At 48.5% G+C, this 20826-nt stretch overlaps 1 protein-coding gene across 1 annotated transcript in view; it reads right to left on the bottom strand.

Annotated features, from left to right (window-relative positions):
- adgrl2a (adhesion G protein-coupled receptor L2a) overlaps positions 1-20826 on the bottom strand; it is a 111328-nt gene that overhangs the window by 76807 nt on the left and 13695 nt on the right. The window contains 1 exon segment of the mRNA XM_084459246.1: positions 11920-12103. Within this exon segment, the coding sequence (XP_084315372.1) occupies positions 11920-11995 (76 nt within the window). The 5' untranslated portion in view covers positions 11996-12103.

Genomic DNA, 20826 nt, shown 5'->3' with positions numbered 1-20826 from the left:
CGGTACGCTCACACAGACCGGGCCTGAGAAGATAAAACATCGCAGCAAACACAGAAAGCCTACTGGAATTAATATAATAGTGCGTGATTTAAGTTTCAATATATTTCTTTGATATCTGCATTTGAATTGGGTGGGGATTGGGGCGAGGCAGGAGGATGAAATGGAGCAGCAGTGAGCCAGAGGGAAATGGCGCCTCATCAGATTCCATGTACACTTGTATGTAAATCAACCTTTCAGCCTAATTAGCCACTATGGGGCTCATCAAGGTCATAAATTCCTTCTTTTCTTTTTTTTTTTGCACAATGCATTATTGACTACACGTCATCTGCACATGTCGGCTGACTGCGCTCACGCTGGCGTGATGTCGCTCTGATATCGGACAGCCCTGAGGCCACGGGCCATTCCAGGTCACGGAAAAACACAAGGACATCTTCGACTAATGAAAAGGCTGAGATGACCGTCAGACAGGCCGTGTGTTTTTTTGTCCCCTGACAGAAAGAGCCATCAGTGGTGTCGGCCCTTAGTACACAACGGGTCGTGCAAAGTGAGAGAGGACAGAGTGACAGTTGGCACATCTCCAGCGTCATTACTGCAGCGCTTCCTGAGGTGTGGCAGGCTGGCAACCCTTCTAGGGACAACCTGAACTTTGACCCCATCGGTCCCCCGTATCATCGACAGTCTTATCATTATCGTTTCATAAATACTTTGATCTTTAGCCGACCCCGGGTTGGCCCTACCTCATATCTACCACACCAACTGATAAAGAAAGAGTGTTAGACTTTGAGAGGAAAGTCCTTCCTTCCGCTCCAGTGAGCCCTGCTCTGTCCCTGATCTGTCCCTGGTCCGTCCTCCTGCTCTGCCCCTGGTCTGTCCTCCAGTGAGCCCTGCTCTGTCCCTGCTCTGTCCCTGGTCTGTCCCTGGTCTGTCCCTGGTCCGTCCTCCAGTGAGCCCTGCTCTGTCCCTGGTCTGTCCTCCAGTGAGCCCTGCTCTGTCCCTGGTCTGTCCTCCTGCTCTACCCCTGGTCTGTCCTCCTGCTCTGTCCCTGGTCTGTCCTCCTGCTCTGTCCCTGGTCCGTCCTCCAGTGAGCCCTGCTCTGTCCCTGCTCTGTCCTCCTGCTCTGTCCCTGGTCTGTCCTCCTGCTCTGATCCTGGACTCAGCCAGCTGAGGAGGGTCCGTCCTCCAGTGAGCCCTGCTCTGTCCCTGCTCTGTCCCTGGTCCGTCCTCCTGCTCTGTCCCTGGTCTGTCCTCCAGTGAGCCCTGCTCTGTCCCTGGTCCGTCCGTTCCGTTCCCGTGGCGTTCCCTCCCTGAGCCTCCCCGCGGTGCCGCTTCCTCCCCGTGCTCACAGCTCTCGTGTGTATACTCTCTCGTGTGTATACTCTCTCGTGTGTATACTCTCTCGTGTGTATACTCTCTCGTGTGTGTACTCTCTCGTGTGTGTATACTCTCTCGTGTGTATACTCTCTCGTGTGTATACTCTCTCGTGTGTATACTCTCTCGTGTGTATACTCTCTCGTGTGTATACTCTCTCGTGTGTATACTCTCTCGTGTGTATACTCTCTCGTGTGTATACTCTCTCGTGTGTATACTCTCTCGTGTGTATACTCTCTCGTGTGTATACTCTCTCGTGTGTATACTCTCTCGTGTGTATACTCTCTCGTGTGTATACTCTCTCGTGTGTATACTCTCTCGTGTGTATACTCTCTCGTGTGTATACTCTCTCGTGTGTATACTCTCTCGTGTGTATACTCTCTCGTTTGTATACTCTCTCGTGTGTATACTCTCTCGTGTGTATACTCTCTCGTGTGTATACTCTCTCGTGTGTGTACTCTCTCGTGTGTATACTCTCTCGTGTGTGTACTCTCTCGTGTGTATACTCTCTCGTGTGTATACTCTCTCGTGTGTATACATTTGTGCCACATTATTCTGACTGAGCTGCCATTGACTCCCACCAGGTATTCCTGTTACCTGACCAGCGGGTGGATGGGCCCACGGACGCATGTGCGCCAGCTGCATTTCTTATGCAGTAGTATTCAGGCCCGGAGCGGACCTGCAGACTTCCCTGGCTGGCTGGGCCTGTTGTTATGTGACACAATGTGCGGTTTAATGTGCTGTTTTATTCAGAGCCATGTTCTGGCCGCTGGCTTTTGTTTACTGGTGAGGCTCGCTCAAGGTTACGCACATGCTCAGTGCACAGCCAAGACAAACACAACACACTGATACAGCCTCAATACATTTTAAAGTTATTCAATTTGTATTTTTTCAATTTGTCTCACAACCGAGTTTTCACAAATGTGAACTGCAACACCAATGAAGGAAACGGTGACAATAACAATAACAACAACAACTTGATTTCCTCACTGCACTTTTTTTTCCTTCTTGTATTATATTGCATAGTGGCTAACAAGTGGCCTTCCTTCAAACATAGTTTTGGTTATTTTCATAAAATCTGTTCTGACGTCACAAAGGGACCCCTCAACAGTTTTTCTGATTAGGTAATTTTATTGCGATTAACCTCCTTCAATTAAATCTGTGGAATAAGCACGCCTCCCACTCTCATGCTTCGCTCAGTGTTAAGTACTCACACTCAACACAGCGGGAGGACTTTGATGTGCCCATTTAAGGTTATCAGTTGTCTACCATGCTTAGCAGCCTTAATTATTGCTTGCTGGCCACTTAATTTTTTTTTTGTTTCTCGCAAATTCAGAAAACATACTCTGAAAATTGGGTTTGGAGTTCCAGCTGTGTTTCAGGGTTTGATTTGAATTTTGGGTTCGATTTTGATATTTAATATTGATTGTCCGTAGTGTTCCCAGAGGGGAATTCAGGTCGTTTGTTCTTTAACGACAGTTTGCTTAGCCATCATTAACTTCTGGGCCGTGGCAAAGTGCAGAGTCCCACAGGCCCTGATACACGAGTCCCTCGGATGTCAAATGACTCACAGGGTCAACGTCTGACTCACAGGCTGAGGTCATAAACGATTCCCAGATAAATCAGGGAACAGGCAGGCGTGTGCTCGGCTTGACAGGATCTAAATCAGCTCTTAATGAGCTTTCAACTCCAAATAAAAGCCACCAAAGCTGTGGCATTTGATGAAGTCAGTGAATAACTGATTAGATATTAAGCACGTTGAGATGGTTGACAGGGTGAGGAAAGTGGATCCAGGGGCGCTGGGACCAGGGGCAGCCCCCCAGAATCACGGGGGAGATATGAGTGAACAGAACCAGCCACTCAAAGGGCCTTCATAAGGTGCTGCTCCTAAATCCTTTATATTTACTGTCTTCCCTCGCCACCTCTCGTTTGCAGGATCCTCCTAAGGATTTACGACCACTCTAAATCAGCTCTGAAGACGACAGAGGGGCTTTTACGAAGAGCCAGGAGAAATATGGGACTTTCTTCTATTCCTCGGGAATTCATCTGTGAAATGATGTCACTGTCAGATAGGCTGTTGTGCGAGTATTTGATTTGGCACATAACGTTTTTATTTGCGCTCTACAGCCTGGCCAGGTATTTCTGAGATATCCTAACAGTAATTGTATCCATTATATGACTGATTCTACCACATCAAAGGACTCAGTACAAGTATCTACCACATCGAAGTACTCAGTACAACTATCAGTTTACATTACATATTGTGGGCCATAATCATAAACTTTAAGCAATCCCATGCTTTAATACACCTGCCTCTCAACTGCACTGTCCCCATCTGAAACCATGATGACACAGCTCTGGATTACTAACATGTACATGTATCTCAAACGCTCTAAAGAGAATATCACTAAGGTAATAGCCTTCTATTTGTGAAACTGTCTTGGAAGAATCCCAAACATTCCCTCAAAGGTCACCAGCCAATGGGAAGGAGTTTAGAGGGTCAAATCAGAGCACAGAATTGTAGATTATTACACTATTGCCAAGCAGATAAGGAGTGCCGGACTATTCCAAAGGGTCAGTGGGATTGGTGGGAGGAAGTCCGAAGCACTTCCTGTGATTGGCAGGAAAGCGCTCAGACTAACATGAGTCACATGAAGTGAATATCGCCGTCTGTGTGACTCTAATCCCGTAGCAAAGGCTAATCACCTTAACATTCCTCAACATTACAGTATCAAACAGGAAGCTGCTCCAGGTTTACCCTTTGACCCCACAGAGCTTGTTCATGTGTCTGCCCCGTGGCAGAGATCTCAATAATCAGACTGGATAGTCAAAAACGTTTTCCTCCTCTGCTCCTCCACGTTTTCCTTGCGTAAAGACTGTCTGCGTGTGAATGCCAGTCTGCTGTTCAATCAATCAATCAATCAAAGCTTTATTTGTATAGCGCATTTCATACCCAGAGGCAACACAATGCGCTTTACAGAGAACAAGGGAGGTGAGCATACGACCCACCCCTACATATTCCAGAGGGAAGCAAAAAAACAGTTTCACCCGGGGGCCAGATAAGTGAGCTGTAAAAATTCTTCCCTGACCCCTCTCAACAAGGCGATCGAGCAAGCGCCAGGAGTATGTTTGTCTACCGGCTAAGAACATTTATAAAGCAATAAATTACATATAATTACATTTCAGAGTAAGAGAAGCTAAAAAACAACATAGGAGAGACATCCTCATTTGTTCAGCCTCCTACAGCAGCTCTGAAACTATGATGAGCGCAGCGTTTACACACTCTGAAACCTGGAGTAGAACGAGTGGGGCCGGAGGGTGGCTCATGTATTGTGTAAAAGTTGAGTTGCATACGCAGTGTAAATGGTGAATAGAGAACTTTCCGGAACTGCACGTATGCCTGGGCTTCGAAGGCAAACCATGTGGGAGATATGAGTTCATGTGGGAGATATGAGTTCATGTGGGAGATATGAGTTCCAGCAACAGATCCCTTCTGTCAATTCTCACAAAGGAGAGATGGACACACCAAACAAGGCACAAATAAAAACGCTAGCCACCAATCTATCTCTCCGAGAAATCAAGGATCCTTTTCACGAGATCCCGCATACCTCTTGTCATGTCTGATATGGACCGATTAGAGACAACCACAAACAAAGGCAAAACAACAATGTTCCCTGCATAATTGTTGTTTGGGTACAGGCCACTGCACACTGGTTGATAAGTCATATCTGTTCATCCTCCTCTGTTATTCCCCAGGGGAACCTGCAGCTAGCTCGCTATGTTATGCTAACTGTTTGGGATACTTGTTAGGGACCCACATAACTCAGCCTTTTAAAGAACCAACCGGGACAAAAGCAAGACAGATAAGATTGGGGAGATGACTCATGGATGAGTTGAGCTCGCCTCTGGGAAGCCTCCCGCGGGACCGTGCGTGTTGTGTCTAGTCGCTGATGTCAGCCCGTGACTATGGGAGACGTAGTTCTCTACTCTGAAGCACTGCTAAAACTGTGTGAGAGACAGAGTGGGAGGCCAACCGAGGATCATGTTAAAGGTTGAATAACCTGTCAAACTAACACAATTATGTGGTTGTTTTCCTGAGGTCTAGGGTTTGTCATGACTTAATTAAACAGCTAGTTGAACTCCCTGAAGAAAGGGCCTTTAGCCTGGGTTCACAGGGCAGCATGTGGGAGGTCAACGCTAAGAAACAGGAAGATAAATAGATTCATAAATGTTCACCAAGCCTCCACTGCAAATGTTCAGTTGACTAATGTTGAGTGTGAGGGCAGTTTAAAGAGGCATGGTCTGCGCTGGCAGAGCTGTGTGACGTTGGAGATATCAGAATGAGTTATGGACAGTGTTGGAGATATCAGAGTGAGTTATGGACATGATGGAGATATCAGAGTGAGTTATGGACGTGATGGAGATATCAGAGTGAGTTATGGACGGTGACGTTGGAGATATCAGAATGAGTTATGGACAGTGTTGGAGATATCAGAGTGAGTTATGGACGGTGACGTTGGAGATATCAGAGTGAGTTATGGACGTGATGGAGATATCAGAGTGAGTTATGGACGGTGATGTTGGAGATATCAGAGTGAGTTATGGACAGTGTTGGAGATATCAGAGTGAGTTATGGACATGATGGAGATATCAGAGTGAGTTATGGACGTGATGGAGATATCAGAGTGAGTTATGGACGGTGACGTTGGAGATATCAGAGTGAGTTATGGACGGTGACGTTGGAGATATCAGAGTGAGTTATGGACAGTGATGGAGATATCAGAGTGAGTTATGGACATGATGGAGATATCAGAATGAGTTATAGACGGTGATGGAGATATCAGTGAGTTATGGACGGTGACGTTGGAGATATCAGAGTGAGTTATGGACGGTGACGTTGGAGATATCAGAGAGAGTTATGGACGGTGACGGCAAACAGCAAACTAATGATGCATCTCAAGGTTACCCCTGTATAAAACCCCTGTATAAATAACAATTAGGGGAATGCTGATGCAGCAGAACAAACTCACATGACCTACAAGTCACATAAGCGGGAAAAAACCAGGGCAGTGTAAGCTGGCTGATGGAGGATGATGATGATGATGATGATGATGATAATAATAATAATAATAATTATTATTATTATATTATAATGATGATGATAATAATAATAATAATAATTATTATTATATTATAATGATGATGATAATAATAATAAATATAGAAATAATAATAATAATAATAATAATCATCATCATCATTATTATTATTATTATTATGGTGATGGTAATACTACTACTACTACTAATAATAATAAGACATATTATAATGATGATAATAATACAATTGAAATAATAATAATAATAATAACAATAATAATGATTATTGTTGTTGTTGTTGTTATTATTATTATTATTATTATTTGTTCACTCTATTTAAATTAGTTCTGATATTTAGGGGGCCAAGCACTGCAGGTGCGATGGCACCCTGTTGCTATTGGTAGTTTTATCTTGGGCTTCATATTTATTACTAGTGGTGGAGAGGCTAGTGGTGGAGAGGCTAGTGGTGGAGAGGCTGGGGTGGAGAGGCTAGTGGTGGAGAGGCTAGTGGTGGAGAGGCTAGTGGTGGAGAGGCTGGGGTGGAGAGGCTAGTGGTGGAGAGGCTAGTGGTGGAGAGGCTAGTGGTGGAGAGGCTGGGGTGGAGAGGCTAGTGGTGGAGAGGCTAGTGGTGGAGAGGCCGGGGTGGAGAGGCTGGGGAGGAGAGGCTAGTGGTGGAGAGGCTGGGGAGGAGAGGCTAGTGGTGGAGAGGCTAGTGGTGGAGAGGCTGGGGTGGAGAGGCTAGTGGTGGAGAGGCTAGTGGTGGAGAGGCTAGTGGTGGAGAGGCTAGTGGTGGAGAGGCTAGTGGTGGAGAGGCTAGTGGTGGAGAGGCTAGTGGTAGAGAGGCTAGTGGTGGAGAGGCTTGTGGTGGAGAGGCTAGTGGTGGAGAGGCTAGTGGTGGAGAGGCTGGGGTGGAGAGGCTAGTGGTGGAGAGGCTAGTGGTATAGAGGCTGGGGAGGAGAGGCTAGTGGTGGAGAGGCTGGAGCGATGACTCCGTCCTGGTAGTGGGTGATCACATGTCTTGACCATGCTCTTGCATGATAAACACCCACCTGGGCCCAGCTGTGACAAAGCTTTAATCCACTAAATCCCTCCTTCCTTTGCTGGAAATCCTAATGAGGATTTGAAGTGCTCTGCAGAGTGGGGACTGGGGCTGTGTGGTCACACCTTGCCTCTGCTTGCTCCCGGGGGGCCATTGTCCTCTTATCTCCTTATCTGCGAGGGCTGGCCCATCGATGAAAGACCCTAGCAGCATGGTGGGTCTCTGTACACAGGCCCCACGCCGGCGCCACGCCACTCCACGCACCCTGGGAAGACTGACTCTGCTGTCTGTCACAAACGACCGGGAGTAACACCAGGGGGCCAGGAAACGCTCAGCCAACAGAAGCTGTTTACCAAAGAGGCATGGCGACAGGGATCCGCCCCACGGTCTTAGGAGCTGTCATTCATTGCTACAGTAATACTTAGATTAAGACGTTTTAGCAAGTGACTCAGTTAAAGTACGATCTAATAACCATTGAGTGCTGGCTATCTTATACTGTAGTTCATAATGGAAATGTTCTTGTCTCTTTGACAGAACAAAAAATGACATTAAAATGAGCCGTCTGTTCTCCTTGAGAAATCTCAAGTACTTCAAGCATTTCGCGCCTTGAGAAAAACAATACTGTGGTTTCGGGGTATGTAGAAGGAAGGACATTTTTCAGTGTCAGGCTTGTTCACACAAGTTGTGCCACTGAAAGGGCTGGAGATCTCTTTCATATCACAACCGGCTCTTTGTGTGAGTCTGAACTTCACTGATAACCTGAAAGGACCAGCGTCCTGCTGCCCAACGGCTTACCGGAGGGACGGAAGAACCAGACCGTTTTCTTGGCGAAGGGGGAACTCTTCTTCCCTTGTTACACCGGGTGGAATTTGTGACACACTGGGCAAAGGTGTTGGTGAATTAGTGCAACCAGCCACACATTTCTATTCACGAAACATCGTACTTGGCGCCTTGACTGCAGAAAACTTTACCCGATCTCTCTCTGCGTTTTCCTGACTAGGACTTGTGGAAGGCCTTGGAGGAAAAGGCCAAAGGTGCTACAGTTTTTGGCAACTGTTATTCTGCTACTAATAAAATAGTACAAATCCCAGACAAAAAACTTATGAAAGTTGTATTTCAGGTGGCATCTCTGAGCTGATATAATATATATCATCTGTTCTAAGGAATCAGACTTGGGGATTTCGGGGCGTTAGCGGGGGGGAAAAAAAAAAAAAGTTTGCAATTGCCCGCGTTGCCATGGTTACATGACATACTTTGCAGGCTCCACCATGACAGAAAGAAGAGAGGAAAAAAAAAAAAAAGATGTAGCTTCAAAGTCCCAATGCCAGGGGGACCGGGTTAGCTCGCTTCTACATCTCTAACCAGGTCAACGGCAGGCTTACCGATCACCTCGTCAGGATATGAAACAGCATAGAGAGCGTGAGCGCTTCTGAGTGAGACCCTCGTATAAAGAGCCACAGCATATGTTCATCTGCAGACTTATACATAATCATAGAGTATATGATGTCAGCGTGCATTAGAACTGCGGATGCTAGTGACTGCGTTGATTTCTCGTGAGGAGGAAATAGCATCGGCATCTGTGATATCAGACATAATCCACCATAAGAAGGATCATACGCGCTTGATTGCACATGGTTAATTCAGAGGCCGCGGGCAAAGCGATGCTTAGATCTGTACGGGCTTATACCACATGTAGCCTCGTTAAGCCAATGCTATGAACCAATTAAGGGACATACGGCACTGTTACTGACATGGTTACTAGAGAAACAATATTCTAGAAAAAGTATGTCTTTCAGCTACTGTGGGCCTCCCAAGAGAGGCCGGGTGGGAAGAGGACAGAAGGTCCTGGGGACGAGAGAGGAGGCAGGCAGATGAAGGACGTGCGGCCGCCGACTCAGATGCACAAGATGAGAAGTGAGTTTCTGAGGGACGTCGCGCGGAGGGAAAAGCCCCGGAGACATCAATCTTGCAGAGTCTCTTAAAAAGCTGGACAACTTCTTGCTATTTGCGGCGTGTGGCTGCCGTAACCCATTTGATTCAATTAAAAAAAATGCATTAAAAAGATATTAGGGGCAGGATGCAGTTTAATGAAGCGTGTTTACTTGGGGATATTGTTTATAATGAACTGTTGCGGGGCTGGGCTGATCCCAGTAGCTGAAATGGGACAGAGAAAGGCAAGTCCCACTGCACTTGAATGACACATGGACAGATATAGATGCATCTATTTATGTACACAGGCCTGAACACCACAACCACTGTCTTTGCCGCAGGCTGATTTCGAGGATGATATCTCTCAGCTCAGGCATACAGGACAAATGATGAGCAGCAATGCTAACCTTGGACACTCCTTAATCCCTTTTAGTCCACAGGCTATGAACCAGACCGTCAACACATCTCACAGAGGCACACTGCCGTGTAGCAAAGAATTGTATTGTACATCGAAGATGATGCACACACACACACACACACACACACACACTCTCTCTCTCTCTCTCTCTCTCACACACACACACACACACACCCTATTGGGTGTCATTCATGTGTAATAATGAAGAATCGGAATTTGGATTTGATTCAGCGATCAGATAAGCCCTGCTTAATCTTAACTCAATCAATATGCCAAACAAGCCCACGGAAATCAATACACAAAGGGGACAGTTGGCACAGTGAACTATTGGCACAGATATGAACAACCGCACAAATGAGTCATTAGAGGAATGTCTTTGCTGGTGTACTGTATCTCACTGACAAAATGCCAAGTTGTCTATAAAGCCTAAATCAGATTGTTCACCATCCCTGGCAGGCTACAAGAATGTGTACTTCTTGAACTATGCTCATAATTATTAAGTGTTTGACAGTGGATTATCATCTCAAGGGGTTTTCCTTCAATAAGGCTGTTTCTCCACCAACGAGCTGTATGTAGCTGAACAGCGCCAAGCTCACAGCTGAGTAGAGAAGCACTAGAGCTGGGGTTTAGAGCTGAGTAGAGCGCACTAGAGCTGGGGTTTAGAGCTGAGTAGAGCACACTAGAGCTGGAGTTTAGAGCTGAGTAGAGCGCACTAGAGCTGGAGTTTACAGCTGAGTAGAGAAGCACTAGAGCTGGGGTTTAGAGCTGGCTAGGCGCTACGTTAGCAACAAGTGTCGTGTTTTTGCAGACTGCAGATTAACTAGCCATGTTAAGATAGCTAGCTAATGTTAGCTAACGTTCGCTGTCTCTGCGGTTTTGCCAAAAACTGACTGTTGTCATTCTCAGAACAGCCGTTAACAGCCTGCACTCTAGCCCAAAAAGTTACACTTTTTTCAACTGCAAAAAAGGCCTAGAGCTCATGGCGCTGTGGTGCTAAAAAGCTCTTGGAACGCAGCTCTGGTCTCCATAGCGCCCTAGAGCTCATTACCCATGTAAACAACGAGCAAACAGCGCCAGCTCTCAAACACAGCTCCCCGGTGGACGCGCTCTCTTATGCTTTTCAGCTCTGTTTGGAACCCTAAATGGTTCTTTCTCACCTGGCAAGGGTTCTAAATAGCCTTAGAGACCTGAAAAGGCTTTTATATCGAACCTTTTTTCAGATGATTCTTTTATTGTTACCGAGAATTCTATATAAACAGCGGCAGCTCTAAAATACAGCTCCCCGTTGAACACGCACCCTAAAGTTACCGATGATTAATCCAATATAAATGTTCTGTGGTCACACATTCAAGCATTCGATCTGGAAGATGTATGCAGGTCGTGAGATGGAATGTGTGTGTGTGTGTGTGTGTGTGTGTGTGTGTGCGTGAGTGTGTGTGTGTGTGTGTGTGTGTGTGTGTGCGTGTGTTTGCGTGAGTGTGTGTGTGTGTGAGTCTGTGTGTGAGTGTGTGTGTGAGTGTGTGTGTGTGTGTGTGTGAGTGTGTGTGTGTGTGTGAGTCTGTGTGTGTGTGTGTGTGTGTGTGTGAGTGTGTGTGTGTGTGTGTGTGTGTGTGTGTGTGTGTGCGTGAGTGTGTGTGTGTGTGTGTGTGTGTGTGTGTGTGTGTGTGTGTGTGGAGAAATTAAACATGTAGTCCAGTACGTGTTTGATGCCACTGGGGACGTCTGAGGCTTTGAAGCAGAAAATCTCCAGACGAATCACAATTGACCAACTAATGACCCCAGATGACCCCAGATGACCCCGCCCTCAGAGCAGCGGTGTTCAGGTGCTGCACCCAGTCAGAGGAACCGCTCGCACCACAACCAACCTCCCATCTCCCCGTTAAGAGTGCCGACACGACAACAGCATACCTTCTCCTTAACTGAACGCTGTTCTGTCAGAACAACTTAAACACAATTCTTAACTGGCACTATGAAAATGATGACATTTTCTAGCTAGTGAGTTTGAGACACTTGGATCCTGTGATAGTGTGAGTTGGCAGACGAGAGTGTGAGTCCGGTGTACTTACCCTCTGACGAGTACACATGGGCCAGCACAACAACCAGAGAGCACAGGGCGGGTAGTCTCCTCGGAGAGCGCGCCATCTTGACGTATGTGGATGGTCTCTCTCCGCAAAGTTTGGTTGAGACGACTGCGGTTTAAAAAAGGCCGGGCAAACGCCTCTCAGGGATGCTCATCGTTGATCCTCTCGCCTGCAAAGCAAAGACAGAGTGTTCAGAAAGAGCGTTCAGTATTTCATGTTGTCAAGGTTTCATTTTGTTTCTTCCAGTCCTTCTCCTTCACGCTATTTACCAAATAACAACATCCTCGTTACGCCCTAAAACACACAAAGTTTTGACTCCACTGCAACACGGTTAATCCATACAAGCCAGGAGGTTCATATCCCAGAAGATAAATCCACTTAATGGAAGCTAAATTCTGAGCATTTCATTCACCGGTGTGTTTGTAGGGCTGCCACCACACACAGATAAGCCCCTCCCCCTCCACATGGCCGAGAGCCGGTTCTGCTTCCTCTCGTTATCTCCTCCTCCCAAAACAAACAAACAAGGCAAGCTAGCAAATGGTGTTGTGAGTGAACACAAACCAAACCACCTACTCGAGCTCCGCCTCCCTCCCTGAACCCCCCCCTCCTCCCCCCACCTCCAAATCCCTCTCCCTCTCTCGCCCCCCGCCCACACCTGTCCTTCCCCTCGGTCTGTTTGCTTGTGTGGTATTCCTTGTGTGGTATTCCTTGTGTGGTATTCCTTGTGTGGTATTCCTTGTTTGGTATTCCTTGTTTGCCCCCCTCCGACACGCAGACAGCCCCCGAGCCAGTGGCCAGACCGCCCGACCGCAGGTGAAACCCAATGCTTACCTGGAAGCCCAGGCATGCGTTTCCTAGCAGCTCCCCGACGGTGTGCTCACCCTGGCTGGCTGCTCTAGCCCCGCCCCTCAACCAGCAGCACATCCACCCAGGGAAACACCGTCACTCCGGTAACGAGGCACAACGGGCCCCATTACTAACTTGTTTTTTTTACCGCCTTTTTGCAAGACTCAAAAACAATCCCAGTCTTGTTTTTGTTTTGTTGGTTTTTTTTTTTCTCTGCATGCAACACTGCCCCAAAGCCCCAGAATGCATTTGTCTAGGATGTGTACTGCAGGTTGGCCTCGTCAAAAGTAAGAGGAATATGTAGGGGTGGGACGTATGCCCCCCCCCCCCCCCCCATTGCTCTCTGTAAAGCGCATTGTGTTGCCTCAATATATAACGCATGTAGACATGGTGAGGAGGTTTAGCTGTTATTCGACCAAACATTAGAATGCGCAAGAGCGAAGTGATCTATAAGCAACTTTGGCTTTGGTTGCTGGTGCCAGATGTAGTGGTTCTAGCATCTCAGAGAACACACGCTCACCTGGAGTTGTTATCATTCTGGAGACCCTAGAGAGAGAACGTTCGGACAAACAAACAAGAACCAGTGTGTGAGTGACAGATCTGGCGGCACCAGCTCTCTTAATGGAGGCAGAGGAGGACGGACTGAGGGCTCAAGCTAACGGGAAGGCCACAAATGCTCAAACAACATCTGTTCAGAAGTGTGGAGTGCAGAAGGGCACCATCTTGAGTCCATGCCATAAAGAACTCAGCCTGGTCGGGAGGCAAACCTCCTACTCGGTGCAATGCTGCATTTGGTTTGGTACGGTTTATTTGAAAGTTTTAAAAACATGGCATTCTAAAAACTAACAAGGATATAAGCATATAAGTGGAAGACTTATTTCCGCTGTGGAAAGAGACAAAGACAAACAAAGAAACAAAAGCCTCTGAGTCATTGTATTTGCTATTCTTGCCATTTATATTGCTATGCCTGTGTGCTTCTTTGTGACTTTTGAATGCCTACCAAGTAATTGTTGCAAGCATCTAATTGTTCAGAATGACCTTGTGTTATTCTGTGCATTTGATAAATAAAACTTTTAAGACTTTGACTGCAGCATGTAATGGTCAATGCATGAGGGAACTATTGACTTCCTCACAGTGCGACACAATTTCTCCCCAGTAAACATGGGTCTGAACTTGTTAGCACTCAGCCCGTTGGTGAGTATGGCCGTATGGGAAGGTTCCTTTGTCTCCTACCTACCCTGACTCACAAAACAAGACTGGGTTAAGAATGGATTAAGACCTTGGAAGGCCGCAGACGCGTCCAGACATATTCTGACATTGCAGTAATGGGGAGAATTGGTCTTTCATTGCTTCTGGAATGCGTTCGAAGACCAGGGTCAACATTGAGCTGTACCTGTCTGCTGGGAACATTCAGGTGCACACAGCAGACAGTGAGAGACACAATCTAGAGAGCAAACAATGAAGTCAGACACACTGTAGTCTAAGGACAAGCACAAGGAAACTATTCTAGGCTTTTCATGCAAACCAGTTGGTGGCATGGAAACCATGATGGTGCTTTTATCTCATAGAACATTCCGTCTGAATGATCCAGCCGGAGAACCGGAGGCTTGTTCTGGACAAAAAGACTAAATGCCTTCAGGGACACCGAGTCCAAGGCAGCCGGGCCCCCCAACTAGAAAATAAATAAAGAACTGGAGATAACAGATCCCTAGAACATGGAGATGGGCATTCTGAGAATCGACAATAACAGACCTATACTCGAATAATCTTTGGATCCTGCTGTGAGTGTTTAACATGCTGAGACGGGGGGTGGGCGGAGGGGGGGGGGGTCTGACTGATGCGCTCCTCATTAAACGGCCCGAGGCCCCCTCCCCCCCCCCCCTCTCCCCCCCCCAGCAGGGGGTCTCCTCTCTCCCAGCTCCTACTCCGCTGCCACCGCTCATCATTCCCTCAAACAGCCCTTGACTAGCGAGCTGATCCCAGACTGCTTCTGGAAACAGCACAATTGTATCAAGAGCTTTGTGTGTGTGTGTGTGTGTGTGTGTGTGTGTGTGTGTGTGCGTGTGTGTTTGTGTGTGTGTGTGTGTGTGTGTGTGTGTGACGTAGGGGTGAATCATCACCACACCCCTCTAATCCACCACACACACATGATAGAAGCACTGTAGTGTGAATGTTAAGCACAGATTGCCAAATGTCAGCAGGCGCAGCCCTGTCGTTGCTAAATATGATGGTAATGGAGACAGATGCTGAGGCCCTCTGGAAGACGAGGGAGCCACAGGGGCACGTCCCCGCCGGCCTCCGGCAGATGTGCGTTCTGCGCCGCGGTTTCCAGCAGAAGTGGCGGCAGACTGTTTTATAATCGACGCGCGAGTGCGACCGATAGAAACGGTGTGCAGTCGCAGTGCCCACTGGGTCCTCCAATCAAAAAGCACAAAAGCGAGTATCCGGGAGGAAGGCAGCTATTAAAGTGGAAGAGTGTGTGTGTGTGTGTGGGGGGGGGTGAATTGAATAGGACAGTTTGAAATCGGGGGGGGGGGGGGGGGGTTTAAACAAGAGGCAGATGTGGAGGAATGCTCGGCCTATTGGACAAAGCTCCCTGTCATCCCTCTCAAGCTGTTGAGAGGGCCACCGGAGAATAGGGGAAGATTTGGCCTATTCTCTGGGCGCTGCTCGGGGAGAATAGGGGAGAATGGGGGAGAATGGGGAGCACACAGGAGAAAGGAACAGGGAGGGGGGCGGGGGGGGAAGGGGGCCAGGTCACAATAAAAGATTGACAGCCTGCAAGTCTTGCTTGACCCTTGAATTAGCCCCCGGGCTTTCAACCAACTTGAAGAAAGAGTTGGGATGTTAATTGTCACGCAACATCACAAGGATGTACCCCCCCCCACACACACACACTCACACACACACACACACACACACACACACTCAAAAAAACGAAGAAAAATGGGGCCAGTGATTCACTGAAATGTAAATCAGAAGCAGCGAACCAGCAACACGTTGAGCGGGAATACATTTGGTTTTCATTCTGCTTTTTTGGCACGGCCAATTCATACATGAATTCATACTACACACGTGTTTATCATAAGCGCTGCTCTATCTCCACATGTCTTCGGGAAAATCGGTGATACCTGGGGACCTGATGCTCTCTGCTCTCTCCCTGCCTCTCTGCTCTCTCTCTGCTCTCTCCCTGCCTCTCTGCTCTCTCCCTGCTCTCTCCCTGCCTCTCTGCTCTCTCCCTGCTCTCTCCCTGCCTCTCTGCTCTCTCCCTGCCTCTCTGCTCTCTCCCTGCCTCTCTGCTCTCTCCCTGCCTCTGAGCTCTCTCCCTGCTCTCTGCTCTCTCCCTGCCTCTCTGCTCTCTCCCTGCCTCTCTGCTCTCTCCCTGCCTCTGAGCTCTCTCCCTGCTCTCTCCCTGCCTCTCTGCTCTCTCCCTGCCTCTCTGCTCTCTCCCTGCCTCTCTGCTCTCTCCCTGCCTCTCTGCTCTCTCTCTGCTCTCTCCCTGCCTCTCTGCTCTCTCTCTGCTCTCTCCCTGCCTCTCTGCTCTCTCCCTGCCTCTCTGCTCTCTCCCTGCCTCTCTGCTCTCTCCCTGCTCTCTCCCTGCCTCTCTGCTCTCTCCCTGCTCTCTCCCTGCCTCTCTGCTCTCTCCCTGCCTCTCTGCTCTCTCCCTGCCTCTCTGCTCTCTCCCTGCCTCTCTGCTCTCTCCCTGCCTCTCTGCTCTCTCCCTGCCTCTCTGCTCTCTCCCTGCCTCTCTGCTCTCTCCCTGCCTCTCTGCTCTCTCCCTGCTCTCTCCCTGCCTCTCTGCTCTCTCCCTGCCTCTCTGCTCTCTCCCTGCTCTCTCCCTGCCTCTCTGCTCTCTCCCTGCCTCTGAGGTCTCTCTCTCTCCCTGCCTCTGAGGAAATATATTCCTAAAAGAAAGATTGTGTTTCTTCTTTGACGGCGCTTGAAGATGTGCAATTTAGGAGTGTGAATCAGAAAAGCCGAGAGGTCGGGTCAGTGATGGGACGACTCCGGAGCCCCGCTTAGTCAGGCGTAGGAGGACAGCGCGGTGACCCTTGACCCCCTGCGCGGCGGGGAGGACGGAGAGCAACACAGAGCGGCGTAGGAACACGGGACGTGACTGACACCGCGCCACCGCCGCTGACCCCTGACCCCCGGCCAGGACCTGGCCGCTGAGATACCGGGTCGTACGCACGCTGAGGAACAGGACAGCTCGGCTTCTCTAGGGGGGTTTGGAACAAAGCAACGCATAAGCAAAACTAAAAAAAGACACATTTCTTTAGCTGAAAAGAAACAGTTGTGAAATGTTATTTGCGGACAGTCTGTCTCTGCAACAGATTCTCTCCATCAGCTTTTGAAAAAAAGATTTGCTCACAATGAATTCTGGGAATTTCCCTTGTTTTGAAATCTACTGGATCTACTGGAAATATACAGTATTATATATATATATATAATAGCAGATCAAAATATTGTGCGGTTCTTTTTGAATGAGCTCATAATTCCATATTGGTTGTATAACCTCCTCGGCCCTAGGCAGCGCCCCCCGCCCGGCCCCTCGCCCCCCCGGCCCCGCCCTGGCCCCCCCGGCCCTAGGCAGCGCCCCCCGCCCCCCCCCGGGCCCACGCCCCCCCCCCCTCCGCCCCCCCCCGGTAGACCACAGAGCTCTCTCGCTCCTTAGCGTGCTCCGGTCACACTCCCTGCTCTTAGTGTCCTCTCCATTCATCATTTTTACGAGCCATTCAATTAATCGATTACAGCATTCCCCACTGGTCAGGACATACGGCGACCAAATAAAACAATCATGACCTAAAGTCTGGCGCACATTAGGACACTAGCACACATTAGGTCGTCAATACAGTCGTGTGGGGAACAAAAGAGTGAGTTCTCTGAAGCGGAGCGAGCGAGAGGACTGCATGTTGAGACTTTCAATCACGTCTGCTTGAGTCACTACTAGTGGGCCGCACTTAACGTGGCATCACCTGGATAAATGAATGAAATGTTTTTACTGAATCTTGAAATGTTCACTTAACATGGCATCACTTATATAAATAATGAAATGTTATTACTGACTGTTAAAATGTTTTTGTAATGGTGATTCTCTGGTGATATGAGGCTGCACTGTAACTTTTATTCCTGTATTCTATTTGTCCTGCTTTTTGTTTAAATGTCTATAATGACTTGCTTTTTGTTTTAATGCTTTTAATTTGTCCTGCCTTTTGTTTTAAATGTCTATAATGTCTTGCTTTTTGTTTTAATGCTTTTAATGTCTCATGTAAAGCACCTTGAATTGCCCTGTGGCTGAAATGTGCTATATAAATAAACTTGCCTTGCCTTGCCTTGAGGATGCGGTGCCTGTATACTGTGTAAAGTCTGTTGTTGTATTGGGGAGGAGAGGCTGTTGACGCAGTATCCTAGGTCAGGGGAGGGTGTGTTGGCTTGTCCTCTATGGGTGGACATGAAATCTATAACCCCATTATTTGGGCAATGCAACAGAAATCCTATTCTAAAAGAAAGAGATACCAATATTTCTCTCCATGTGGACGACAGCTATGTGTGACGGCAACAAAGTTATTAATACTGGTTTCATCGATTGTTACTGGTGATTTTGATGTTTTAGAGGAAGTAAAGTGGATTATCTTGAATGAAATTTGAAAATGTCATTTCCATTTACTGATAGCACAGGACTATTCCTTTCAGGTCCAATGAGATAAGAATTACTCATCCCTGGCTGTTAAATTGTGTCTTTGCCAAATGTTCTTCAGCCCAGGAATTAATGGAGTGACATTAATACAGCAGGAGAGATAAGAAGGTCAGGATGTGGAGGGCTGTCATTATATGGGCCATCCTGGAGAGAGCACCTGCCAGTCAACTCAGAAACGTCCTTCAGACTCATACAATCCCCCTTGAAATGGGCACAGCCAATGAAATAGACAGTAAAATATAACTAATTAGTATAAAAAAATAATTGATTACATGTAAATATAACATTCTTGTGGTGCAGTTTGGCTTTGCCTAAATTCCTCCTAGCAGATCAGGGAACAGAAGCGAAGGCCCAGACAGACTTGTTCTCCAGACAGACTTGTTCTCCAGACAGACTTGTTCTCCAGACAGACTTGTTCTCCAGACAGACTTGTTCTCCGGAGTTCCTCGCCTGTATCAGCCTGGTGAATCGAGGGTTGCTCTTCCTTCAGGAATGAAACGCCACCGTGTCTGGGCCATGTCACACCGTGTCTGGGCGATGTCACGGCGGCGACGTGGCACACAAAGGCCCGGGGTGTCCGTCGCCGCTGACGCACCCCCAACCCAACACCAAGCGACCAATAACAGCCCGGCCAGAGCCACGCCCTCCCTGCGGTGGGGGGGGTGGGGGGAGTGGGGGGGCGTGCCGTGGCGTGGAGCCGCCCAGCCGAGCGAGGCTGCCTGCGCCGGTCTGGGTCCTACAGCACCCAACGTGCCAACAGCCAATCAGATGTTCTGGAAGAGAGAAGGTTCTCCCTGAAAACGCTTCCATTGTCCCGAATTCACAGTGCCTGATTTTTACAATGATAATTTTATTGACCCTGGGTTGGACCAGTGCTCAGCTGTGTTAAGGGTTGGACCAGTGCTCAGCTGTGTTAACCCGGGTTGGACCAGTGCTCAGCTGTGTTAACCCTGGGTTGGACCAGTGCTCAGCTGTGTTAACCCTGGTTTGGACCAGTGTTCAGCTGTGTTAACCCTGGGTTGGACCAGTGTTCAGCTGTGTTAACCCGGGTTGGACCAGTGCTCAGCTGTGTTAACCCTGGGTTGGACCAGTGCTCAGCTGTGTTAACCCTGGGTTGGACCAGTGCTCAGCTGTGTTACCCTGGTTTGGACCAGTGCTCAGCTGTGTTAACCCCGGGTTGGACCAGTGCTCAGCTGTGTTGGACCAGTGTTCAGCTGTGTTAACCCCGGGTTGGACCAGTGCTCAGCTGTGTTAACCCTGGGTTGGACCAGTGCTCAGCTGTGTTAACCCCGGTTTGGACCAGTGCTCAGCTGTGTTAACCCTGGGTTGGACCAGTGCTCAGCTGTGTTAACCCCGGGTTGGACCAGTGCTCAGCTGTGTTAACCCTGTTTGGACCAGTGCTCAGCTGTGTTAACCCCGGGTTGGACCAGTGCTCAGCTGTGTTGGACCAGTGCTCAGCTGTGTTAACCCTGTTTGGACCAGTGCTCAGCTGTGTTAACCCCGGTTTGGACCAGTGCTCAGCTGTGTTAACCCTGGGTTGGACCAGTGCTCAGCTGTGTTAACCCTGGTTTGGACCAGTGTTCAGCTGTGTTAAGGGTTGGACCAGTGCTCAGCTGTGTTAACCCTGGGTTGGACCAGTGCTCAGCTGTGTTAAGGGTTGGACCAGTGCTCAGCTGTGTTAACCCTGGTTTGGACCAGTGCTCAGCTGTGTTAACCCTGGTTTGGACCAGTGCTCAGCTGTGTTAACCCCGGGTTGGACCAGTGCTCAGCTGTGTTAACCCCGGGTTGGACCAGTGCTCAGCTGTGTTAACCCCGGGTTGGACCAGTGCTCAGCTGTGTTAACCCTGGGTTGGACCAGTGCTCAGCTGTATTAACCCTGGGTTGGACCAGTGCTCAGCTGTGTTAACCCCGGGTTGGACCAGTGCTCAGCTGTGTTAACCCCGGGTTGGACCAGTGCTCAGCTGTGTTAACCCCGGGTTGGACCAGTGCTCAGCTGTGTTAACCCCGGGTTGGACCAGTGCTCAGCTGTGTTAACCCCGGGTTGGACCAGTGCTCAGCTGTGTTAACCCCGGGTTGGACCAGTGCTCAGCTGTGTTCCCTCTCCCCCAGAGCACGATGAACATGTGCAGGTGAACGGGTAAAGAGGCTCCCTCTATTAAGGACCACGGCATCAATAATTCACTATGATCGTGAGGCATTATTCAACAGGACGATTAATTTTTAAGATTGTGGGTGGCAACACAAAACGTGCGCAAAGTAACAGAGAAGATGACTTGTAAAAGCCACATCTAAAATGGAGGTTGAGCAAGTCGGTAAGCCGTCGATCCGGCTTCGTGTCCTCGGATGTG

This window comes from Borostomias antarcticus (assembly GCF_949987555.1).
Source record: "Borostomias antarcticus genome assembly, chromosome: 26".
NCBI lineage: Eukaryota > Metazoa > Chordata > Actinopteri > Stomiiformes > Stomiidae > Borostomias > Borostomias antarcticus.
The sequence above is the reverse complement of the archived record's forward strand: the minus strand, read 5'-3'. Positions and strand labels throughout refer to the sequence as shown.